Source organism: Castor canadensis, chromosome X (genome assembly GCF_047511655.1).
Source record: "Castor canadensis chromosome X, mCasCan1.hap1v2, whole genome shotgun sequence".
Classification (NCBI taxonomy): Eukaryota; Metazoa; Chordata; class Mammalia; order Rodentia; family Castoridae; genus Castor; species Castor canadensis.
The window spans coordinates 44,491,680-44,518,329 of NC_133405.1; the positions used below are offsets into that span (position 1 = coordinate 44,491,680).

The window sequence follows — 26,650 nt, forward strand, 5'->3', positions numbered from 1 at the left end:
AGAAGAATGAACAGGGCCTTTGAAAGTAAAAAAGAAACTCCTTTATTTTCAACCCCCCCCCCTTTTGGGGACATTTTCTTTTATTGAGGCAAAATTCAAATGACATACAATTAATCATATTAAAGTGTACAATTCCAGTAGTATTTAGTGTATTCACCACATTGTACAACTACCAGCTCTCATTACAAAACTTTTGCATCACTCCATAAATTCACCCCATACCCAGAAAGAGAGGCCCCAGCTCCCACCCTCAATGCCTAAGTAAGCTCTAATCCACTTTCTGTCTTTTGGAATTTGCCTGTTCTGGATATATATTAATGAGTCATCAAACATGTGTCCTTGTCTATGCAGGTTCTTACATTTGGTATAATATTTTCAAGGTTTATCTAAGTTTTAGTACTATGCTCCTTTTGTGGCTGAATAATATTTCATTGTATCTATAATGTGATTTGTTCATCCATCACAATGGATATTTGGGTTTTTTCTACCTTTTGGCTTTTAGCAACAATGGCCATCTTATAGGAGTTTCTGTTATTTCTCTTGGGTAGATGCTTAAGAGTGGAATTGCTGAGTCAAATAGTGATTTTATATTTAACTTTTGGAGGAACCCCCAAACTGTTTTTCAAAGTGGCAGCTTCCTCTACCACTCAATCTCACCATGGTGTGTCACTTCACAAACCCAAAAGCAACGGGCCAAACCATCACAGACTTAAACCTCCAAAACTGTGAGCCAAAATAACATTTCCTCCTTATAAGTATTCGTTATATTAACAGAAAGCTAGCACATTCATTGTAGTTTTGATTTGATGAACACTTTTTCACGTGTTTGTTGGCCAATTACGTATCTTCTCTGGAAAAATGTTTATTCAAGTCCTTTGCTCAGTTTTTAATTTTGCTGTCGTGTTGTAAGAGTTTTTCATATATTCAGGATATCAAGCCTTTATAAAATACATGATTTGCGAGTATTTTCTCCCATTCTGTAACTTGTCTTTTTCACATTCTTGATAATATCCTTCAATGGACAAAAAACTTTTTGCTTTGCTTCATTTTTGTGGGATGCTGGGGATCAAACTCAAGGTCTTATACATACAAGGCACACACTCTACTACTGAGCTACATCCACAGCTCAAGTTTTTCATTTTTAATTGTGGCTTGTGCTTTTCCCATCACATCAAAAAATTCATTGCCAAACTTGAGATCATGAAATGTATCCACTTCTTTTATTGGTTTTATAATTTTAGCCCTTAGAGCTAGGTCTTTGACCTATTTTAAGTTAATTTGTGTATATACTGTGAGTTAGGGGTCTAACTTCATTCTTTTGCATGTGGCTAGACAATTGTCCCAATACCACTCTTTCCCCCATTGAATGGTTTTGGCACCCTCGTGAAAAACCAATTGATCCAAAAGGCTTGGGTTTATTTCTGGGTTCTGTGTTGTAATCCATTGGTCTATGTATCTGTTCTTATTTTAGTACCACATTGTCTTGATTATTGTACTTTTTGGAGTAACTTTTGAAATGAGGAGGAATGAGTCTGTCTGCCTTGTTTTTCTTTTTCAATATTGTTTTGGTTACTCAAGACCCCTTGATCTTCCCTAGGAAGTTGAGGATTGGCTTTTCCATGTTGGAAATTCCAGTGGAATTGGAACGCCAATGGAATTTTGATAGGGATTGCACTGAATCACTAGCTAGCTTTGAAGATAATCACTATCTTAACATTTTTCCAATTTATGAACATAGGAAAGCTTTCCATTCACACTTTTAATTTCTTTTCCAATTTTTTGTGGTTTTCAGCATACAAGTCATTTGCCTCCTTTATTAAATTTACTTCCAATTATTTTATTCTTTTGTGTACTATTGTGAATGGTATTTTCTTCTTTTCCTATTTTTTAGTTTTGATTTATTACACATTAATAATACAAGAGGATTTCATTATGTTAATTTGATACATGCATACAGTGCACCTTGAACAAGTTCACTTCCTCCATTATATTCCTGTTATTCATTGTTGGCATACAGAAGCACAACTAATTCTTATGTGTTTCTTATACCCTGCAACTTTATAGAATTCATTTATTGATTGACTGTAGCAGTGGTGTGTGTATCTGTGTGTGTGTGTTTATATAACCATATTGTCTGCAAATAGAGATATTTTTACTTCTTCATTACTAATTTCAATACCTTTTTTGCCTGCTTAATTACTCTGGCTAGGACTTCCAGTACAATGTTGAAAAGCAGAAGTGAATGAGAACATCCTGGTCTTGTTCCTGATCTTAGGAGAAAAACTTTCAGTCTTTCACTATTGAGTATGATGTTAGCTGCGCATTTTTCTTAAATGCCTTTTATCGTGTTAAGTAATTTGCCTTCTATTCATAATTTGCTGAGTTTTTTTTTTTTTTTTTGGCAGTACTGGTTAGTGAACTCAGGGCCTCGCACTTGATAGCTAGGCAGGTACTCTATCACTCGAGCCACTCTGCCAGCCTTTGCTGAGTGTTTTTAATATGAAAGGGCACTTTTACAAATGCCTTTCTGCATCTGGGTAAGAAGATTATGTTTTTCCCTTTTTCTATTAATGTGTTATACTGCATTTGTTGATTTTATTTCAGATCATCCTTGCACTCTCAGGATAAATCTCACTTGGTCATGGTATATAATCCTTTTAATATGCTGTGGACTCAGTTTACCAGTATTTTGTTAAGGACACTTGTGTCTGTATTCATAATGGATACTGGTCTGTGGCTTTCTCTTCTTGTGGTATCTCTGGCTTTGGTATCAGGGCAATGCTGGCATCATAGAATGGGTCAGGAAATGATCCCCACTCTTTTATTCTTTAAAAGTTTGAGTAGTAATGGCATTAATTCTTCTTTAAATATTTGCTAGAATTAGCTGGTGAAGTAATTTGGTCCTAGACTTTTCTTAGTTGGAAGGTTTATTTTATTAACTCAATCTCCTTACTTGCTATAGTCTCTTCAGATTTTCTATTTCTTCTCAAGTCAGTTTTGGTAATTCGTATGTTTCTAGGAACTTGGTCATTTCATCAAGATTATCTAATTTGTTGATATATAATTGTTCATAATATTCTACTATAATCCTTTTAATTTTGGAAGGTTGATGGTAATGTCCCCGTTTTCATTTTTGTTTTAGTTATTTGTGTCTTTTTTCCTAACCAATCTAGCTTAAAGGTTTGTCAATTTTGTTGACCTTTTCAAAGAACCAACTATTTGTTTCATTAATTCTATTTTTCTGTTATTCATTTCATTTATCTCTGTTCTAATCTTTATTTGCTCCTTCACTTTTCTGGCTTTAGGTTTAGTTGGTCTTTCTTTTTCTACTCCCTTAAGGTATAAACTTAGGATATTTATTTTAGATCTTTCTTCTTCTGTAATGTACGTGTTTCAAGCTATAAATTTCCCTCTGAGCATTGCTTTCTCGGTATCCTATAAGCCTTAGTATGTTGTGTTTTCATTTTCATTTATCTAAAGACATTTTCTCATTCTCCTAGTGATTTACTCTTTGATTCACTGGCTCTTTTAGAATGTGTTATTTAATTTCCACATATTTGCGAAATTTCTGGTTCCTGCTGTTATTAATTTCTAGCTTTATTCCATTTGTTTGGAGAACATGCTTTACATGATTCCAAACTTTTAAAATTTATTGAGAATTGTTTTATGGCCTAAAATGGTTTATCCTTGAGATTGTACTGTGTACACCTGGAAAAAAAAATGTGTATTCTGCTGTGGTCTGTATGTTTTGGGGGAAGTCTGGCAGATTCAGTGTTATTCAAGTCTTCTATGTCATTACTAATCTTCCATCTAGATGTTCTATCCCCTACTTATTGTGGGCCATTAAGATTTCCAACTATCATTGTAGAACTGTTTCTCCCTTCAATTCCATCAGTGACTGCTTCATGTACTTTGGGATTCTGTTGTTTGGTGCATACATGTTTCTAATTGTTATATCTTCCTTATGAATTAATCCTTTCATCAATAAAATATCCTTTTTATTTCTTGTAATAATTTTTGACTTAAAATCTACTATGTCTGATATTAGCATAGCTACTTCTTCAGCTTTATTTTATTCACTATTTGCATGAAATATATTTTTTTCATCCTTTCATTTTGAACCTATTCATGTCTTTGGGTTTAAAGGAGCATGTAGTAGGACTGTTTTTCTAGTCCATTCTTCCAATATGTCTTTTCATTCATGAGTTTAATTCATTTATATTTAAAGGGACTACTGATAATTAAGAACTTACTTCTGCCATTGTGCTATTTTGTACCTATCTTGTATCTTTTTTTCTCAATTTCTCTAATACTGCAGGGTTTTTTGTATTTCATGTATTTTTTGTAGTGCACCCATTTGATTCTTTGTTCATTTCCTTTTCTCTATATTTTAAATTATTTTCTCAGTGGTTTCTATGGAGATTACCATTAACATCCTAAATTTATAACACTCTAGTTTGATGACACTCCCCTTTTCCTTACTACTATTTTTTTCCTTTCCTACTATTTTTTAGAGTAGTTTTAAGTTCAAAGCAAAATTGAACAGGAAGTATAGAGAGTTCCCATTTACCCACTACCCCCACAGGTAGCCTTCTGCTACTATCAACATCCCACACTAGTGTGACACATTTACTGTAAGTGATGAACCTACACTGTTACATCCTTCCCATCTAAATAGTTTACATTAGGGCTTACTCTTGGTATTATACATCCTACTGGTTTGACAAATGTATTATGCAATGTATCTACCATAATAGCATCATACAGAATGGTTTCACTACCCTAAAAATCCTGTGCTTAGCCTGTGCAGCTCTCCTTCCTCTCAACTCCTGGAAACCACTATAACTGCCAACATTTATTAAGTACTGTAAACTCACTGCTATGTTATACATTTTGATAGCCTGATGAATTTCCCATTTTACAGAATATGAATTGTTAAAAAGTTGTCCACAGCCACCTAGCTACAAAGTAGCAAAGTCAGTAGTGAGGCTCTGGAGACAGTTTTTACCATTCACTCTTTGTGTTGATGAGGATGATCATGGTGAAGATGGTGGTTATGACAGGGGTGATGGTAATGGCGGTGTATAACACTGATGGAAGCAGTGTTTACAATGTGCTGCCAGGTACTGTACCAAGCATCGTACGGACTTTATTCAATCCTTACACTAGCCCTATGAAATAGGTACAGTATTTTTCTCACAAATGAACAAACTCCATGAAATGAACAGTGGAAGCTAGTGACTGTCACTGAAGATTTCATCTTGAAAATCACCATCTTTCTCTAGGGCTAGAGATAATAAAAGTGTGTGGCTAGATCTGTCCCTACAAACTGATTGGTTAGTTTGGCTTTTGAAGTTCAAAATCCAGCACCCACCCCTGATATTGTATGGCTCTTTTCTAAGGACACATGAGGTCTGGTGTTTTCCCATGAGCAGGGCAGACTCTGCCCTTAGCTGTCCAGCCTTGGTTATTGTCTTTCTAGTCTGGGGAAGAGTGCCCCAGACTTCTGGGTACATGACTCAGGCTCAGAAATAGCCCCCTAATCGGCCTCATCAGCTTTGAAGGACGCCACCACAGAAAGGGTTTAAGTAGGCCAACACTTTAACCTAGTTACATGAGGGCAGCTGTAATCTGGGCTGATCATGCCTTGCTAAATGCTCTATAGGGAAAATGCCCAAAAGCAGCTTCTTGTATCCAAGTATTCCTGGATCATACTGCAGACACTCCTTTCTCCTTCTGGAAAAGCACGGCCTAAAGGTTATAAGGGCCAACCTTCATTTACAAGGCTGCCAGGACTGAGGGGAAAGCTGGTAGTAGTATTTTGAACTGTGCTGAAATACCTGTGGATCAGGCTGCCTGCCCTAAACCAAAGTGCTGTTTCTCCTTGAAAGGCCCACTACCCCTCCTCCACCTTGTTTGAGGAAGCAAGGAAATCACTGCTAGAACCTCTGTGTGAGCCTGACAACCACTCATGTCAACCCAGCAGGTTCTGGAGAGGCTGGCTTCTGCCTCCCTTGTGCCTCCACTGCTGCCAGCTCACCTCATGTCTGGCAATGACTAGCCCTAAAAGTTCCTTGGGGAACCAGGCTGAGCTGTCTTGGCCACACTGTGGTTGGAAAATAAAGAAACCAAAGCTGTTGGGGCTGGCTGGCTTGATCTGGAGTGTCTGGATCAATCTCTGTCACTTGACATTGGCAGGCTTCCTTATGCAGGTGCACTCTGCCTCCTTGCTCATTTCCCACAAACCATCTGTCCCAAGAGACAGCTCAACAAAGCGCGGCCCCTCTGGGAAGAAAGTAGAAAGCTTGCCTAGCCTAGTCCATGCTAGCAGGGAATAGAGGACAGACTGTTAGGTTTATGTAGGTTTTTTTTTGAGACACGGTCTCCCTGTGTAGCTCAGGTTGGTCTTGAACTCACCATCCTCCTGCCTCTGCCTCTGGAGAGCTAGGATTACAGCTGTGAACCACCACACCCATCTAGGACAGAGTGTTAGAATGAGACCTTATGCTAAAAGTTAGTTTCTAAGTTTTCCAAAGGGGTTTTTTCTAGCAGGAAGATGATTTTTCCTGGGGGAAGAGGAAGAGGAAACCAAGTTAACAATGACAGTAGTATTGTGTGACTCTAAGGTCCCTTAGCTTTTAAGATGTCCCTCATTTTATATACCACTGAAAAAAAAAGTTGATTAGCTATATTGTGCCACTGATTGTAAGGTTTCTCCCAGTTTTAGAGATGGAAAAATGCATGCCTTAAGGCCAATGAAATAGAGAAAAATTCCTTAATTAAAACTGAGATAGTGTCTCTCCTACACACACACAAACAGACCTCAAGGACACAGGGAAGATTAGGGCATAGCAGGTAAGCACAGTCAATGTCCCCACTATGTCTGTTCTGAGATCAACCTTGGTAAGCTCACTGTGGAAATGAGGAGCCCTCACTTACGCTGGACAGACTTCATAGTTTATAAAGCCCTCTCATACCCAGTTATCCTGCTGGATTCTGCCCAGCTGCCTATGACGTTTAAACCCTTTTCCTGATGAAACACATACAATGAGAGGTGCTCTAGGTGAAGCAAAGCAAAAGGCCAGAAGGCCTTTTTGCACTTTGCCTGTACCCATCCCCCATGCCTAGAAGGGGCCTTTAAGGCACTCCCAGAATCCCTGAGGTGTTGAAGAACTTCTAACCCTGTGGAGGAAGGGAGCTTCAGTTGTATTGGTAATACCCTCTTCTTGCCGGATTGACTTGTTCCTTTCAGTATGTCTTAAACATTTCATTTTCGACAAAAGTACTGATGTAGACAGCCAAGTCAAAGAGATGACTCAGAACCTAGAAGCTTAAAGGGCGGGCAAAAAAACAAAAAAGGTTTCTTGGAATTATGAGCTTAGGTGAGGTCTGCGCATTGAGATTCTTAAAGCTCCCCCAGGTGATTAATAACACAGCAAAATTTACTGCCCTGGCAACCTCAACACGCCCAGGTTTTGTCCTAGAGAGCCCTGGGAGGCTTCTGTTCCAGTGGGGAAGAAACTGGCGGGCCCAGGGTCTTTCTGAAATGCAACAGCCAAGAGCTTGCTGCCCCTGGGCCTGAGGGGAGGAGGAAGCAGCAGCTGAGGACAGAGTAAGGGCAGGCCGGCATCACCTCTGTAGCACCCTGGGAAGGAGAGGGGGAGTGTCGAAGCCAGCAGGGAGGTGGAGCTGGGGTTGGGTGGGATTGGTGGCTCCTGCTATTGCCCCTGTTGCTTGGCAGAGGTATGTCAAGGCAGCTTTTCCCCTTGTGAGCCATGGAGGCTCCTGCCCAGCTGTCACACAGGATTGAAATTAGGGAGTCAGCTGTGGACACAACAGGAGCATACTCCTGCTACACTGCCTCTCTGGGAGGCTCAGAAGACCCTGTGCCAGCAGCTCAAACACCTGAAGTGTGCCATCTTGATGCTGACTGCAGGCAGGGCAAGTAACAGATAAGGCCAGCCTTGCCGAGGCTAGCAAACCACATATCCTTTGAATAAACCACTGCATTTCTTAGACTAACATTTACCATGAAAGCAACTCTGGCCAGGTGTAGTGGCACATGCTTGTAATCCCAGCACTTGGGAGGCTGAGGTAGGAGGATCATGAGTTTGAAGCCAGCCTGGGCTGTATAGCAAGTTCCAGACCAACTTGAACTGCATAGTGAGACCTTGTCTGAAAAAAAAAAAGAAATCCCAGCAACTCTATATTCACTGGGGAAAGAGAGGGGTGACCAAGGTATGAATAAACAGCTACCAAGTTTAAGAGCAACTGCCTACCCCCTGGTCAGATGACTGAAAAAGAGTCAGTTGTTGGTCTTACTGCTCTTCCCTCCCAATAGTACCTCCTTGTCCAGTACAACAATTACACAGATCCCTGCAGAGAAGCAGGAAGGAGCCAAGGTGCCCAGGCAAACAACAGCATCCCACTCATGCACAAGAGAACTCATGGAAAGACCAAGAGTTCTCCCTCAGGTGACCATGGTGTCTCCTACCATTTCTCAGCACTTATGGATAAGATCCTTGTTCACCGACTACCTTTTTTGGAGGAGAGGATGCTAGAGATGGAACCCAGGGCTTCATGCATGATAAGCACAGTCTCCACCACTGAACTCCACCCCTGCCCCCCTCGGAGTACCTTTTATGGAACAGCTCCATTCTATGGAACATGAATCAGACCCCAGCCTTCTCAGGGAGCTCAGTGTCTAAGAGGGAGAGAGAGCAGCAATGAATTACCTAAGAAGCAAGCAAATGAGTGAGCACTAGATGCTGTAAGAGGAAAGCAGAGTGGTGCCTGGTACAAGACAGGGGCTCGGGAGGACTGCACAGAGCCACCAACATTGGAGCTGAGACCTTAGGATATAGAGGGAAGGTAGAGAGCTGAGAAAAAAATGGCACAAAGGCAAACCAGGCAAGGAAGCAGGCAGTGGCAGGGTGTGACAAAGCGGAGTATAACAGGGCTAGAACAAAGGGACTCGGGATAGAGTTCTTTGGGGAGTGTGGAGTGAGAGAGAGCCTGGGCTCCAGACTCCAGGGTCAATGACCCAGGAGAGTGAAGCAGTCAGATGTACCCATAAGGCTGTTGCCTGCAAGAGGGCGTAAGACTAGAGCAGGGATGGGCCCCAGGGCCAGTAGCACTAGCCCAGAGGAAGGATGACGATGGCCTTAGCTGGCCTTTAGCTCTCTTTTTTGAAAAGGAAGATGAGGAAAGGCCCGAGACCAACTTCCCCCACCTTCTCTTCACTAGCCTCTTTCTGCTCCCCTCCTCCACTTGCTCTTGCCTGGCCCCTTGTGCCCAACCTCCTGTACTCCCAGGCCTTCTGGCTCTGCCCAGAGGCCGCCCAAGGTCATCCAGCAACAGGAGAAAGATGGCCTGAGTCCTCTGCTTTGCACAGCCCTAGGTCTCTCCCTTCTCTCTCTCTTGCTTTCTCCATCACTGCCTGGCTTTTTTACAGCTTCTTGAAGGGCCAGGTCCTTGGGTCATGGTCTCCACAGTGATCCCAGCACACCAAAGACACAGGGGGGCCCAGAGGAAAGGGGAACGCACACAGATGTTGGGGCCTAAGGAAACTGGTTTCAAATGGCAGTTCCTCCATTTATTAGTGAGCCTCAGGTGACTCAGTTTCTTCCTGTCAAACATGGAGAGCATTACCATTCAGCTCCAAGAGTGTCCATGAGAAGGGGAATATGGAGAGGGCAGGGCACCGTGTCTGGCACACGGGTGTAGCTATGGCTTAGCACAGAAAGAACCTAGGGCATAAGCAGAGGAGGCACTGTCCCAAGCTGGCACTGTTCCAGTTAGGACTGCAGAACCCTGCCTCACTCACAGCCCAAGTGCCCAACTCCTGGCAAATGGGGAGATCCACCCGCACAGGCTGCTGCTCTAGCTGGCTGAGTCCCTTCTAGAAGCAGTAGTACTGGCAAAAGATGGAGCGGGGCTTCTGTGTGGTGTAAGGGCAGTAGGTCCCAGTGGGTAGCCTTAGCCTTCAGAGGGCAAGGTTACCTTGCTCACTTCTCCCGTGGGACATCCGAACCCTGCTGGGCACAGGCCTATGCTGAGCGCTGCTGACGTGGAGGACGCTTGATGGCTGTGGGCCTAAAAGCAACACGTTTAGTTTTAAAGTTGCCTTCTCAACCTCAGTCATCAACTTGGCCCAGCACACTGTGGGGCTCAGAGCACACAGCAAATGGCCTGTTGGGTTTCTGGCAGCCTTCGTGGAAGTAGGCAGTGAGTGGGAATTCAAGGCCATGCAGCCATATTGCTTCCAGGACTAAGTTTGGGGGTCCTCCATGGTGTACAAGCCCAACAAACAACTCCTTTTGTCTACTTTTCAAAGTAGAGGGCTTCTGAGAGGGTTCTGGGAAGCAAGGTCAGGACTCCTGGGTTTTCATAAATCTTTTAATAACAGTGAATGGAGACAACATTGCAACAATAGTCTCAAGGTGAGGGTTTCTTTTCATTCATGAATCTTCAAAAAACAAACACCTGAGACTAAAATCAGAACGCTAAGTACACAAATTAAGGACCATTTATTGCCAAAGGTGACCGCAGAGACCACTTTGGTACAATCAAAAGGTTTTACAAAACAGAGAAAACACATTATAAAACACCCAAAGAGGTGAGCAAACAGGGGAGGAGGAAGTGGGCACAGAGCACCCAAGAACCAGTCTGACAAAGAGGCTCATCTTGCTAGGTAGAGGGGGATTCGAGACTGGTTCTGAAGGGGGCCACTGTGTGTGTGGGGTGAAGAAATGGGAGAGATCAGCCCAGTGTACAGTAATCCCAGCTTGGGAACAAGGAAGGACTCAAGGCAGGAAAGAGGGACAGAGGCATTGCCAATGTCCCAGCAGAAATAATTACACATCGGCCTGATTCTCTTCGTTACAGTTACACCAATGGAAATGAAGAATTCTTTAAAATCAAATACAACATTGACACCAAAAGAAAGCAAGAGTTTCCAAAACAACATCTCTGCTTGAAATGACTTTTGTTTTGTTTGTTTGTTTTTCATGGGGGAAGGTTGTCTTAAGTTTAGTGCCATGACTAGCAAACCAGTGTACAAAAGTGTCCCAGACAAGGGCAACAGTAAGCGACTGGGTTTTCCTGAGCACAAATTGGCCCATTCTATATATGCAAGAGGAAGACTGACTCCTCTCGTGGACTGCTGCCTCATCAAGGGCAAGGCAGCAGCAGGGAGGCCCCTTTCCGGTCTAAGCCCTTGCTCGAAACGGCTGAAAACGAACACCAGAGTCTTGTCTTAGTGCCCACATGGCCCTTTTTCTCCTCCCAGACCTCCCTTACAATAGAAACCATTAAGAAACTCCCTCTTTCAAACAGGATGGGTGACAACAGATCAATGACCATAAACCCAGGCAAGTCTTTTTGGCAGAAGGAGGGGGAGAAAGGGTCCTTTTGCCACCTTCTGAATGCCCAGGTCACCACGCCTGGGGTACTGAATGGCCTCAATTCCAGTGCCCAGAGGCCTGCTGACACCCTGCTATCTGGGGAGTGTGACCACAACACAAAACACTAAAACATCAATGACTACACACATTGAAGCCTACAGCAAAAGATATGGTCTGACAGCCAGGCTGAGCTACTGTACGGTACAGTGTGCAAAGGACCCCACGTGGCCCAATGAGTCTGCAGACAGCCTGTGATGTGCTAAGAAGTCCACAGAAAGAGAGAACGCTGGCGTGGAGAGATGGAGTTTGTGGCTTTAGAATTCTTTGGCGCCCTCACAGGCATGCTATGCCTCTGAGAGGAAAGTGGGCCAGGTCTCAGGTGTACAAAACCAAATACCGGGGGTGAGGAGAACCTTAAGCAGGCATGAAGAGAGTCTCTGCCATGAGTTGGCCACTTCAGAAAACTATTCTCATTGGCCCAGCTCCTTGACCAAGGCTGCCTGGGGCCTTAAGTGAGCGCTCTTTTCCCTTCCTGAGGCTATATGAAAGGAAACTGGCCAATTCTACGAACACCCTCACACACACACACACACACACACACACAGAGAGAGAGAGAGAGAGAGAGAGAGAGAGAGAGAGAGAGAGAGCTCCCACACACTGGCAGAAGGCAGACGGAAACTTGGCCAGGATGGTTAGGGAACAGCCTTGGCACTGACGGGAAAGCCCTGAGGAAGAGGTGGGAAGCCAGAGCCCACTGGTCCCTGGATGTACAAACGTTAGCTTCTCTCTTGCTTGCTTACCAGGGTAGTAGCAGGCTGGCTGTTGGATAGGTATAGGGGCCACAGTCTATAGAGGCAGACTGCTGTAGTTGTGGCCAGATTGCCTCTCTCCATGTGCACTTGGCCCAAGGTGAGAGAGAGACACAGAGCAGTTCAGATGGCCACTGCTCCCCAGTATCCCTAAATCCAGGCCAGGACTCCTGTTGGAGCCTGGGGAAGGGGTCCACTATCTGTTCCTTTGGCCTTCTCGTTTAGGAGCCAACTTGGCTCTCACATCACCCTTCTCTTACCCCCCTTCCTTGACAGGTGTGTCTGATTCTCGCCAGGCCATGTGGCTTTCGATTTCTTCTCTCCTTCTGAGCACCAGAAAGTGCCTGCCAGCATGACGTCCTGAACTGTAGCCAGGGCAGAGACAAGATTGTGGAGGCATGCCTATGTGGGAAAGCCCAAGATGACTGGCAGTCTGTGCCATACAACAGAGATGGGGAGGAAGAGAGAGCTTACACTCCTACTGCTATGGCATTCTGGATCTGGTCCCTAGCTGAGGCATAGATGCACTGCTTCATGTTTTGGTAGGGGCCAGGCCAGAGCCCCAGGGGCTCCTTCCATGACCTCCTTCTACCCTCTCCTTCTACCCCCTCCTTCTGTAAATAGGCACAGGGCACTGAGGACTGACACATTTCCTCTTGGCCCCTCCTACAGGCAGCAGCTTGATGGTGGGCAGGCCGAATCCAACCACTCAAGAGGCACCTCCTCTGGCAGCAGCCTTCGGGTGAGAGGCACCAAGAAAAGCTTGGCCCAGTCCTCAAGGAAAGCAGAAAATGAAAGTGCCATGGCCCCAGGAGCTCCAAGGGAACAAGGGCAGTGCAGCGAATGTTCTCCCTTTCTGTTCTCCATGCCCTTGAGTTCACTGCCTCAATTCCGGCAGGCCTCAGCCAAAGAGCAGTCCCTCCTAGAGCTGCCTCCCTGGTTCTCCACTCACTTGGAATCTCTCGTGTGGCTGCGCTTCCTGTGGGCCCATTGCTAAAATCCTGGCCACTGACCACCAAAGCTCAACCTAGGCCTAATGCTGGACCTTGTCTAGGGCAACAGGGTGGTCACCAAATGAGATTTTCTGTTCTTAAGCATATCCGTTCCTAGTAGAAGCCAACAAGAAGCCAGCAACCATCCAGCCACTACCCCACTTCTTGAGGGCCATGCATGATTAAGCACAAATCTTTCAACAAAAGCTCCTCCTTCCACAGCACTTGAACCTCCACCCCTCTACTTATGGGGTCCCAATCCCTTGGCAGTGCCCTTTCAACCTAGATGTGGGCTTTAGAAGAAGGCAAGGTTAGAAGCATGTGGTATCCCTGCTCCCCATCCATGTTGAACAATTCAGCACTGAGTCTGGCTGCACTGAAGAAACTTGGCCCTAGGGAAAAAGCACTGACAAGAGCTACAGCCTCCTAAACCAGAGAGTGGCCCTACCTTCTAAATCCCAGAAATGGTCCATAGAACCTTCTGGAAATGAGCCCTGATCAAGGGCTTCCCAACACAAATATCCAAAAACACACAACAAAACAAAAGGCAAAAGAAGCCCAAGCCCCACTTCCAGCTCATTCTTCCTCGAAGCTGCCTCAGAGACAGAAAGACAGAGAGAACAAAGACACGTGGACGGGCACTTGCGATTAGGACGGTGCCTATGATCAACATGAACGTGGAGCAGATTCTCATCACAGCTTTCTCAAGTTACCACTTGTTTGATTAATGTCCATTTCTATGCTCACTTCTGATAGGGATAAGTGTCGGTTCTCAGCTTTCATGGGCAGAGTTTTCAGGGTCCTGCCTGGTACTGTGTGTTTTTTCACTCTCTTCGCTTTGGATTCACCATGGCAACAGATCTCCAACCCCCTCAATGGAATATCACCCTTGGGCTGTGTGGTGCTCTCATACCTCCCATCCTAGTCAGTCAGCATCCTGGGGGGAGTGGCTGGGTGGCTCCCTGCTTTGAGTCATGGGACACCAGTGGGAAGAATCTGTTTTGGCCATGAGCTGGGAAATCCCTTGGCTTGCTGCTGGTATAGAAACAAGGCCTCAGGCTCCTTGTGGTGGGGACTGTGCTGGAGACAAAAGGGGATCCTAGCATGAGCCTGGAGGTCCCTGGCAGTGCAGCAATGAAACACAAACTGATCTCATTGCTGGGATGCTGGAAGAACTACTGCTTGTTGTTCCCTGTCTCCTCAACCAGCTGTTGTTAAAAGCACCAACAAGCAGAGCGAGGGAGCCACGACTACCATCTCCCCATGTAAGGCTACTCGGAGCGGAGCAGGGAGACAGAGCCAAGGGGAGAGAAGATCCAGCCTCCAGCACCATGCGCCGGGTGCAAGGAGACATCCTGAGGGGAGGAGCTGGGGAAGGAAGCGCGGTGGAAGGAAGGATGGTAGAAGAAAGGGACAGGAAAGAGGAAAAAAGAAATACACCAAACATTCTACTGCCCTCTCCCATGATTTCATCAAGAATTGGGTTTTCTCCAAGTCAAGTCAGGACTTGCTTCCTTGGGGAGAAAAAAAAAAAAAAAGCACCTTCAGTCTATTTTCTTGGCTGGAAGCCGGAGCAAATCCAGCAGATATTTACACAAGGGCCCAGCCATGTATGAGAACAGGATGACCAGCTTCCCGTGGGTCATGGTCATGAGAGTCTGGTGTCCCGAGGCCCAGATGCGATACCAGGGGCCGTAGAATGGGTCTGAGATGGCCGGACACAGCATGTTGTTCAAATTCACCTCGGTGACCTGCAGGGACAAGGGAGGTAGAGTGAGCGTTCGCCATCCTTAGGCTTTCTCTGGCTTCTGCCAGTTCAGCCAACTCCACCTAACGGGGGAAGAGACAAGGAGGGATTGACCAATCCCCACCTGTTCATAGGGATTTCTCTGCCCTAGGTTTTTCTGAGTGAGTTGAGGCCAGAGTCTTTTGGAAGTGATGGGTGGGCTGTTCAGTGGAAAAACTGGTTTTGCTCAGTCTTGCTTTCCGGTTGAGCCCAGAGCTCTTTGTCATTGCTAAGTGTCTACTACGTACCTAGTCCCTGGAGAGACATTATGGGATAAAAGAGCAGTTAACAGTATGGTCCCTGCCTCCACATACCAGCAATGCATCAAGTGGGGGTGATCGTTTACTGCACCTGACCTCAAACCAGATGGTGTCCACTCAGCTTTTCATGCCACAAGGAGGTCTGAGGAGCAGACCTGAGGTACAGAATGGGGACTGAGCCCTTGGAGAAGACTTCATGAGGGAGGTGGCACATAAATGGACTCATGAAAGATATGAAAGATGGATGGGGGGGTTATGGTGAGCAGTGGAGTGAGTGGAGCCTTCCCTGTGGGAGGCATGGTCACAGCATGGCATGTATGGTGACATAGGCCTACCGACAATTCTGGAATCCAGGATATCAGTGAGGCACAGCGAGAGGTATAGAGGGGTGTGCAAGTCATAATTGTACTGAGTCCTCCCACCGGCACAGGAAGCATTTGCACTATTGGCAAGGAACTCAGACTACCTCTGGCCAACCAGAGCAGAGCTGTTGACCAGGGTGAGGAAAAGAAAGTGACTGCTTCCACAAAGGTGCTGGGGACATCAGTTAAATGCCCTAGTGATGCAAGGTCACGCAAGGCTCCACATGGCTGATGCTACATTAATGCCATCCACACAAAAACAGACATGCCACTCTTGCCCCAAGGATGGCCACGATACCTGCTTCCCAAAGCCCTTCAAGCCTATTCGTATTAAAGACAAGTCTTCACCCCTTGGGGAAGCTGGGCTTTTATACCATGTTACAGTAAGGTTGAAAACTGCCCTTCAGAGGCAGCTGACCCACTCAGAGCAATGGCAGAGCCAGGACTTGAACTTGGGTCTCCTGACCCCCAACCCCAGCCCTTAGCTCTTCCTACTCACTTTGCCACTGATGTACACCCTTGCAATATCGGCGGATTTGGGCTCTGGATAACTCAACTACTGAGTCCAACCATTCCCCATGCTCAAGGCAGTTCTGAACACCACAGAATGCCACAGGGGTTCCCAATACCACACTTCTACTGGCCACACAGCTCACTGCAGGACCTGCAAAATTGACCTGACAGCAGGCCCAGAATGGACTCAAGGTGAGAGGTCTCCCCTAAGTCCACAGCCAGGGTTAAGGTCCTGCCTCCCCATGAAGTCCACGCAAACCACTGCCCAGTTGCAGCTCACTGTTTCAGACCCAAGTGGCCATGACTGAAGGGCATCCTTGCCTCCTCAGGGATGAAAGAACAGCCATTGCTGAAGGATTCAGAACACTCTGGAGAGCCCAAGGCTGTGGATCATAAATCAGCATCCCAGACACAACAATCTGACACCCTGGCCTTTAGTATCTTGTATTTTCAAAACAAAATGATACTCCAGCGCCAACCAGGATTATCAAGATTTATGGAGAACTCCAAACAGAGGGGAAAGAAGGGGCTGTAACCAAACTTACCAAGCCGATGATCTGCAGGATGCTGAAGTGGTAAAAGAACATGATGCCAGTTGAAAGAAGAGCCCATCGGAAACTGCTAAGGGGCTCTGGGGTGTATGCACCTGGAAGAAGACAGGAGATGGTGAGACAGGAGGAACGGTGACCCACTTCTCCTTTGCCCACATGGGTGCAAGTGCTGAGGTCACGGCTGCAGCCTGTTCATTGCCTCTTGTCACTCATCAGTGACAGCTACTTGTCAGAGAGCCTTGCTGCTTAGCTAGGTATGCATGGTAGCCCTTTCCTGACCCCTGTTCTGCACTCAATGCTGGGCCAAGAGAGGAGTTTTGTTTTTTATCATAAAAGATACATGCCCACTAAAGGTAATTTAGAATGTTAAAGAGCAGAAAAAAAAAGAGAGGAAAAGAAGAAAAACATCCGCTGCACAGCACTCTACTACTATAGGGTACAGCCCTTCCTAACACATGGGTGTGCTTCTTTGGTTGTTTGTCTTTATGTCTCGGAATTTTCCTTTCTTTCTTTTTTAAATTAATACTTGGAATCTTACTGTATATATAATTGTATAGTCTTCATTTCTACATTTACTTCCTCGTGGTTCTAAGGAGAAGTGACGTTGAGGAAGTATGACATGGTGGTTGAGAATCTTACCTTTGAAGTAAGACAGATTTGGGTTCAAAGTTTGACTCTACCACTTGCTGGCTATATAAATAAGCCTGGAAAAGTTGTTCAAACTCCCTAAATCTCAGTTCACTTGCCTGTAAAATGGGGATAGCAGTACCACCAGGGCCTGGCACAGTAGGAGTGGTTGATGAGTGAGGCTCTCTTTATAACCTTTAAATCTCCAAGAAGTGAACAACGTAAGATCCAACAGTGTGCTATTTTCCAACTACTGAACAACTCCTTCCCCCAGGAACACCATTGGGAACCACCATCTCAGTAGGCCTGCAGAGCAGGGCCAAGGTTTATGGGATGCTGCAGGTATCACTGTGAATAGGGACTTGAAATGAGTATTTGACAGTGAAAGGGACCTGGAACCACCCTATCCCAAGGAAGAAGGGATGACATGATATCATAGATTAGTATCTTCCCAGGTCAGTGTGTCTTTGATTTACCCATGCATATTACAGTTGTTAGGTACCTTGTATATTCTAGGAAGATAAATTCCCTGTTGTCTAGACGCATAGCCAACAAATACAACATGGTGGGGCTGGGAAATGACTGAGCTCTGTGGTGCCTGTTACAGGAAGACAAAACTCAGGTCGGTGGTGGAGACAGGCAAGGGATGCTCATTGGTAGAGAGAACACTGGAGCAGAGTTCTGAAGGACAAATGGAACTTCTGGAGGGGCCTACACCTTCCGAGGCAGCAGCCTGCACAGAGGCAGACATAAGTGAGGTAATTCAGAGAAATACAAGTACGAGTTCAGTGGGGCAACAGGGGAGAGTGTAATGGGGCCAATGAGCAGGGGTAAGACTCAGAGGTGGGCAGGGCTTGCCTGCCCCAGATATAATCCCTGAGGAGCCATGTTAAGGGCTTTGGGCTTAGTGCACTGCAGGCAGGTCATGAGCTCAAATGCCTCAAGTCTCAACTGGTAATGGAAAACAGGGGCAGGACCAGGGTCTAAGAGATACTAGTGTGTGCTAGAGACTAGCAAATGAGAAAGCTCACACCCCTGATTATAAAGAGAGCAACCACTACTACTCAGCTCCATTAATCATTGCCCTGCAAGGATATAGGCCAAGTGGTGCCTGTTTTGTTGTCGTCGAGCTTTACTTTGCTATTTGGCAAAAGAAGCCAGAAATATGAACCTTTATGTGGAATTTCCTGATTTTTAAATGTTGGCAACAAATTCCAAATGTTTTAAGAATGCTCAACAGACCAAACAAAACATGTTTTCTGGATGGATTTCAACCCTTGGGTGGCCAGCTTTGAGCTCTGCTGTAGAGTCACTGAAGGCAGCAAGAGGATTGAGCAGGCGAGCACTGGACTCACACATGTGCTTGTGGCAAGATTGCCCTGATCAATGTGCAAGGGGATGGCTGGAGGCAGAGAGATGTCAAGGCAGGGTGCTGGCAAGAAGATGGCTGCAGGAACTTGAAGAGAACAGGATGGCTTCTGAAGGCAAGAGCAGTGGGGCCTGAGAAGGAAGAGAGGAGAAAATCACCAAGGCATGGTGCAAGACTGGAACAGAGGAATTATAGAGACTCCTGGGGCTCTAGCTTGGCCCTCACTGGGTTGCCTATGCCATTTATGATGGTGGAGAAGAGAAATAAAGACAGATAGGAGTAGAAGATAAGAAAATGATGAGGTCCATTTTAGACATGTTGAAATGGAGGCATTTGTGTCTGTAGAATATTCGTGTGGAAACGTCTCTTTGGTGGCTGGATGTATTCTAGGACATAGAATGTGTTGAGTCACACTGTGGATACTGGAACCCAGCAGGTAGAAGTTTTGAAATCCTGGCTCCATCACCTATTAACTCCAGGGCCTTGGGCAAATCGCAGTATCTCTTAAATACAGTTTTACTCACCTGCAAAATGGAACAGCACTGCCTAATTCGCAGGATGGTTGGTTGGATAAGATAATATATCATAGTATAGTACTGTATCTGGGATTTAACAAATGCTGATTATAGTCAGTAAAGGGGATGAGGTGTACCTTCAGATGTAAGTGATATCAGCACAAAGTGGTAAACCAAGTCACAGGAACATATTTACACTGAGAGAGGAAGAAAGCTAGAGGCAGAATACCAAGGAACACAGTGTAAATAGCGAGAGTAGACAGGAGAAGAGGAATGAGATGGGGTGACTGAAGCCAGGGGGGTCTTCTATGGGAGCTCAGCCTTGCTCTAGGAACAAGAGGCAAGCTCACAGAACATCTGAGTCAGAATGTGCTCTGAGGACATAGATCACATCTCTCCATTTTATTCATGGAGAAACTGAGGATGAGAGAGGAGCAGTGTCACAGCCAAAGCTGTGAAAGCAGAGTTCTGGAGAAATGGACTCTAAGACACCGTTAAGGGAATTACTGCTCAACGCTCCTGTTGCCACTTGAGCAGATCTGTAAGTTGAATTGTCTCTTTCCTTGTCTGCCTGCTCTCTAGCACAGAGCTTGGTTTGTGAAAATGCATTGAGCAATACACTTAGGGTGTGTGCACTTGCCTGCCTGCTGAGTGAGTGTGACCTGAGCACTCTGTTGTCACCCTGGCTCCTGGGACACACAGGGGAAGAGAGGGCCTGGAAGGCTGACAGGAGCTCAGGCTGCCACACATCCCACTGCTAGAGTCGAAGCTGTGTTCCCCAAGTGTCCCTTCCTTCCCTCCAGCCTCTGCTGGACTCCCCCTAGTGGCAGCTGGCTAGCAGTGACAGGCCTGGTGGCCAGGTGGTGGCTTCAGGAAAGGACCTGAGGGTCTGCTGTGGGGATGGTGTCCTCAGCTAGGAGGCAGCTAGCTAAGGCAGCCATAATTCTGGGGAGGGTGGGGGAGCATTCGAGTGCAGGGCAGCCTGCGCCTCACTGTGCTCCTCCCTGCAGCCCCTGACCCTGTCATGCTCCATGCCAAGGGAAAAAGAACACTTAGATACTACCAGGAGACATCAGCACTCTCACTGTCCCTTGCCCAAAGCCCATGTTTGCTCCATCCTTTCTGTGTTGCTTCATCAGCCACACATGGGACTGAAAGCTTGCTGAGAGAGGAGCTCTTTCTGAATCTCCTCTTCAACTCCAGCACCTGGTATACAGTAATCACTCAAAAACAATCTATGTGTTTTTCGGTAAATAAATGGCACAGACTTCTGGGATAAAAGTATAACCATTTGGCCCAATTATTTTGATGACTACCACCCAATATCTTTAAAAATAATAAATCACTCTTATTTGCACAAAGATATGTATATCTGTGCTATCTATAATATTGAGAAGCTGGAAACAAACCAAATGGGGAGATAAGTTAAGTAAATTATGGTACCTCGGTATTGTGCAATAGTTCTCTGCCATTCAAATGACAACCAAACTATGTATGTGTGTAAAGAATTCAGTCCCCAGCTAGTGGTAGCAAGTGTAAACTGCTTCAGGATATGATGCAGTATGGAGATGAAAGAAAATACAACTTAGTGGCTTAACAATAAAGGCCTAGGGGTCCAACAGCCTTGGCCTTGGGTTCTCGCTCTGCCACTACCTACAGGAAGAACCTTGGACAAATCATGCTGCCTCTCTAAACCCATTTTCCTGCATGTAGACTGGAGGTAGCATCCACCTTTCAGGGCTGAGGAGTGGAATAAGAGAGATGTAAAAAAGCAGAGATGGCAGCTCGTCTGGCGTTGAGATGGCAGCTGCTATTTTTTTTTTAATCATGGTAACCATAGCCATCTAAAATCTTACCAAGATGGGAAGAGGAGGGGGAAAATGGGGAAGAGGTTTCCTTCTCAATGAAGGGGGACTTTGATTATGGCTTCCACTGCCCTGTCACTGGTGCTGGTTCTTTTCATTGCAAGCATGATCAAATATTCAATTTCTTTGAAAAGCAAAAATGGAAAGCAAGCACCCTGAATACAGATAACCCCTTAGATGTGGATGTATACAAATTGTATGCAAACCCAGATCATTCTCTTTGCTAGATACCTGAATGTAGCCCTTGGGAGAATCCTAGTGAAAAACCAGTTTCCTTCTAAAGGAAAATAGAAATTTAAGCACTTGCAGAAAAATTAAACACATAAAACTTTTTGTTCCACTTTAAGAAAAAAATGTGACATTTTCTGCTAGCATCTTCTATCCCAGGAAAATAGAATCACATCATCTCTAAAGGTAGGGGGAAACCAAGATAATAGCTTTCTCTAAAATCAATTTCTCCCAGAAATCAATGAGGAATGCCAGAAAACAAGGCTATCCTACCAGTAGCAGCAAAGATCACTCTCCAGAGGTTTCCCAAGGGACCTTGTTCCCATCCTATACTCCAACCCAGGAAGGTTTACACCAAGGACATGAGACTCTGCCATGCGGCATCCAATTCTCCCCTTTTCTTCCTGCTTCCTTTGACTCATTCACTTACTCATGCCACCCACTCATTCAACATCTACGATGGTTGTCAGACCATGGGAGGCCATGGGGATACAGAGTCTAGACTAGTCCCTGCCATTGGTCACCCTGCAGTTTACAAGCAAGGTAGAGCTGGTGTGTAAGGTAAGCGCAGTCAGCATCTTGGACACTGAGGAAGGGCAACCAGAGAAGGTGATAGTAGCAGTGAGAGTTGAAGAATAAAGAGAGTTGGGGTAAAGGCCTGAAGGGAGAAAGGAACATTCCAGGCAGAGGGCACAGTCTATGAAAAGGTCATGGAGATGTCAAATAGATGGCATGCTGTTTGTGTGCAGTTCTGGAAGACACAAGACTCTGTGAAAGGGGCCATGTGTCAGCAGATGAAGCCAGCAAGATGTACAAACAAGGACCGGGTCAGTTCCATGCCAAGGTATTTGGTCTTTATCTTCTTCTCAATGAGAAGCCACTGTAATGTTTTCAACAGGAGAGGGAAAAGGTCAGATTTCTGATTCATCTGGTGGATGAAACAGAAGTGTGGACAATGGGCTGGAGGGAAATGGGCACGAAGGTGGACTCAACACTGCTGTGGTGACAGAGGAGTTGGCAACTTGCCAGACATGAAGAACCCATGTAGGCTGACTTCCAGGTCTACGACTTTAGGAACTGAAAGTAGTTAATTTGGAGAGGAGATGAGTTCAGGTTGGGTCACACTGTCGTTGAATGCACGTAGGGGTCATTAGACTGTGGATGTCCAGTCTAGAGCTTAGGAGAGGGAGATGGACTGGAAAGACAGCTGGGAGTGTGGATGAGCTCAACAAGGAAGAGTCCATAAAATGAGATGGAAGGACCAAGGACTGGGGTCCACAAAACAGCAACAGTTAGGTGGCTGGCAGAAGGAGGAAGATTCGTGAGAAGGCAAGATTGACAACAAAATTAGAGATGGCCACAGAACTAGGAGAGGGGTGTTCTAGAAGCTGAAAGAACGTGTTTCGAGAAGGAAAAGATTGATAATGCTAAATGCTGTATTACTGGCACCAACCAATAAATAAGGTAGCCATTAGTCACATGTAGCAATTTACATTTAAATGAGTTAAAATTAAATAAAATTAAAGATTTGCTTCCTTACTCATAGTAGTCACATTTCAAGTGCTCAAGAGTCATGTGTGCTTAGTGGCTACCATATTGGACAGTGCAGCAAGAACATTTCCATCACCATGAAACATTCCTGTGGGGACATACTTCCCTAAAGGGGTATAGCAAAGTCAAAATAAACGCTTCCATGGGCTTTCGGCAATATGCCGATTGCTGGTGTTCTTTGCTATAGAAATTTCAGGAAAGCAGCAATGCAGAATCTGAGCCATGAAAGATAAACTTTTCCAGGTGTACATGGTAAGGAAAGGAATTCTAGGGCAAAGGGATGAGATACAAAGTCACAGAGATATGACTAGCCAAATCCCCTACATTTTCAATCTCTTCTCTGAATGTCCCCTTCATTGATCTTTTGTTCTTCCCCAGTGAGCCTCTCCCCACAAGGTATCTGCTGAATCTGGTGCCCTCTTATGTACTCCTTAGGTAAATCCTTTGGCCACCATTACGAGCAGTACATACCTTCTTTCTTTTCATTGCTGTTTCCAGATCCCTCTTTCAAATACCCCACAACTACCACACTGTGCACCTGCCATCCTTCCTTCCAGAGGGATCTACAGATGTATGAGTCATGTTCCTCATGCTTTGAAAATATTAGTGTCTGCCTTGTTACCACTCTCTCCAAAAGCCATTCCTGTCATATTTCTTGATAATTCTTACATGTGCCTAGATGGAACTTTCTGGATCCTGGTCTCTCAATTCCTTGGTCTCCTCCCCTCCATGATCATGTCCCCTTACCACACCTCAGCCATTCAATGTCATCATCATGCCTGAGACTTTATCAGAAATAGGCGTAGCACCTTCCTAATCTGAAAGTCAAGCATTTCCTCTTCAACCACCATTACTGTCTTTCCTGCTAACTCCCTCAAACTTGATTCCCAACAGTTCTTTGACAGCACAGGAACCTGTGATCCACTGGTCCTTCTGCTGGCCCTCATGGCTCCCCCCTCCCACCTTCAGTTCCATGGCCGATCATTCTAATTATCTCTTGCAGACACCTTTGTCTCTATTGTTCCCCTTATTATTGTACTCTGTAAATCTCACTCTCTTCTTCGCCTTTGCTTATCCATACACAGCTGTACTTGGCTACAGAAAAACAACAGCACTGACTGTTCTCACATCAAATTCGTGAGCACAAACCTCAAGTGCACTTTTCATGTTGCCAGGCAATCATACTATACTTTCTCGGTCCATTCACTCTCTCACTCTCCTAGGCCACAATTTAATATCTTCTCTCTCTTCAAACCTTTAATACTTCTGTCTCAGTCTCACTCTCAGATGACCCTGCTTCTGCTTCCTGCTTCACTGAGAAAAAAGGAATCAGACCAAAACTTCCCTGAGTTGTCACGATCACATTTAACCATCTATCTGCATCAGTAGGTGCCCAATTTGCTCTGCCTTCATCCCCGTGGCCACGGATGAACTGCCCAGGGTCCCAATCAATATCAGCCTTCCCTTCCGTTCCCAGATGCTATCCCTTCTCCACTACTCAACCATGCCACTCTAGCCACTGTTTCTCCTCCTCTTAGATCAACAACCTCCTCTTCTCTGCTGGATTATTTCCAATGGCATGTAAACTAAATCTACTGCAATTGCTCCCATTTGAAAACAAACACTTGACTTCACTTCTGCCTCCAGGCACTGTTCATAGCTCCGCTCCCTTTTACAGCAAAACTCCTTGAAAGAATTATCTACACCTGTGTGGTACAGCTACACCATAGCTACCAGTCACATTTCACCATTCAATGCTTCAAATGTAGCTAGTTTGAATTGAGATGTGCTGTTGCTGTAAAATACATCCCAGTAATACTTTCATATTGGTTATATTAGATGGATGATATTTTGGACACACTGGGTTAAATAAGGTATATTACTAAAATGAATTTTCACTTGTCTTACCTATTTTTAGTATGATTCTGGAACATCTGAAATTACGTACATGGCTCACCTATTTTTGTTGGATAGGACTGGTCTATTCTCTTTTTTTGCACAATTCTTCTCTTCCTGTTCTCTCCTAAACCCATTCTTACTAGGTTTCCTTCCCTTCATCAAAACAGCTCCCATCAAGGTCACAAATGGCTTTTTCATTGATAAATTCAATGACTAGTTCTTAGGCCTCATCCTATGCATCTTTCTTTCTTGGAACATCTGTCACTTGATTTCTGGGATACTGCTTTTTCAGTTCTCCTCCTGCTTCTTCTCAGCCTCCTTTACTGGTTCCTCTCCTGTGGCCCTGGCCTCTAAACGACAGAAAGGATCAGGCTGCAGAACTGGAGCTTTTCTCTATCTACTTTCATTCCATAGTTGACTTTATCTAATCTCATGGTTTTTGACACATGGTGGTGACTCCAAAATTTACATCTCAGCCTGGACCTCTGCCCTGACCTCCAGGCTCACCGACCTCACACCCTACACTTGATATCTAGTGGGGATCTCAACCTGAAATCAAACTTCTGATCTTGGCTCCTGTGGCAGATTACTATATTAAAAGCTCCCAGGGACTCATACCTTCCCAGACTCCATACCCTTATATGTTTCTCTCCCATATGGATTTGGCATGTGACCCACAAAGCCCTGCCATGTGACTTGCTTTGGCCAATGGGACATCATCAAAAAAAAGATTCAGTCAGAGGCTTGATACAGACTTGTGCACCGGGGCTTGCATTCTGGGAATAATTTCCTGAGGTCGATATGCCACGCAAGACCATGTGGGTAGAGAGGACCAGGCATCCCAGCTATCCAAGCTGAGCCCAGTTAGGACCAGGAGAATGTCTTAGTTCAGGCAGCCATAACAAAATACCAAAATGGACTTAGTAACTTAAACAACAGAAATTATCTTCTCACATTCTGAAGACTAGAAGCCCAAGTCCAAGGCATTAGGATGACTGGTTTCTGGTGAGGGCCACCTTCTTGCTGTGTCTTCCACACATGGCAGACACAGAGAGCAAGCAAGCTCACTGGCCCCATCTAAGGGCATCAATAACATCATGAAGGCCTTACCCTGTGACTTCATCTCACCCTAATTACCTGCCAAAGGCCCCATTCTCAAGTACCACCACATTGGGGGTTAGGGCTTCAACACAGGAACTTTGGAAGGACAAGAACATTCAGTCTATAGCAAAGAATCACTCTGTCAACCCATACAATTGTGAAAGCTCTCATTATTTAAGCCACTAAGTTTTAGGGATAGTTGTTATACAACAACATCACTGAAACAACACTAAAAAAAAAAAAAGCAATAAACAATCACAGAAGCCCTTCTCCTCATCTTCCTTACCTAAATAAATGTCCATCCATCTAAGCTGGTGAGGTAAAAAAATCTTAGTCATCCTTGACCCCTCCTTTTCTTTCCCATTCCACAACAAATCCACAGACCTGTTAGCTGTACATGCATCCAGAATGCAGTGCATTTTCCCTGCTTCTCCTGTCAGCACTCTAGTCCAAGCCACCATCGCACACCTCCTAGATTATCATACAAAGCAGAAGTCTCTCTACTTCTACCCTGGCTAATGTCAGCACAGCAACCAAGCAATCCCTTAAAAAAAAAAAAAATCACAGCATGCTAGTCTTCTGTTCAAACTCCTCCAATGGCTTCCCATCTCCCAAAGAATAAAACGTGAATCCTTACAATGGTTTATAAGATCCCTCGCCCATATCTCTGTGCTCATGCTCTATAACTTTCCCCTTCTTTCATGTGGATATAGCCACATTTGGCTTACTTGCGGTTCCTGGAATAGTCTCGCAAACACCCTTCTGCCTTGGGCTATTACACTTGTTATTGCCTCTGCTTGGCATAGCTTTCCCTCAG

General features: G+C 45.1%; 1 protein-coding gene across 7 annotated transcripts in view; it reads right to left on the reverse strand.

Moving 5' to 3' along the window:
- Nucleotides 1-10,384: 10,384 nt before the first annotated feature.
- The window catches only part of Tmem164 (transmembrane protein 164), a 157,403-nt gene continuing 141,137 nt past the window's right edge, over nt 10,385-26,650 (reverse strand). For all 7 annotated transcript variants that reach the window (XM_074063172.1, XM_074063169.1, XM_074063168.1 and 4 more), the window contains 2 exons: nt 16,673-16,773; nt 10,385-14,957 (listed from right to left, as the gene is read on the reverse strand). In XM_074063172.1, coding sequence (XP_073919273.1) covers nt 14,751-14,957; nt 16,673-16,773 — 308 coding nt within the window. In that variant the 3' untranslated portion in view covers nt 10,385-14,750. The remainder of the gene's footprint in view (nt 14,958-16,672; nt 16,774-26,650) is intronic.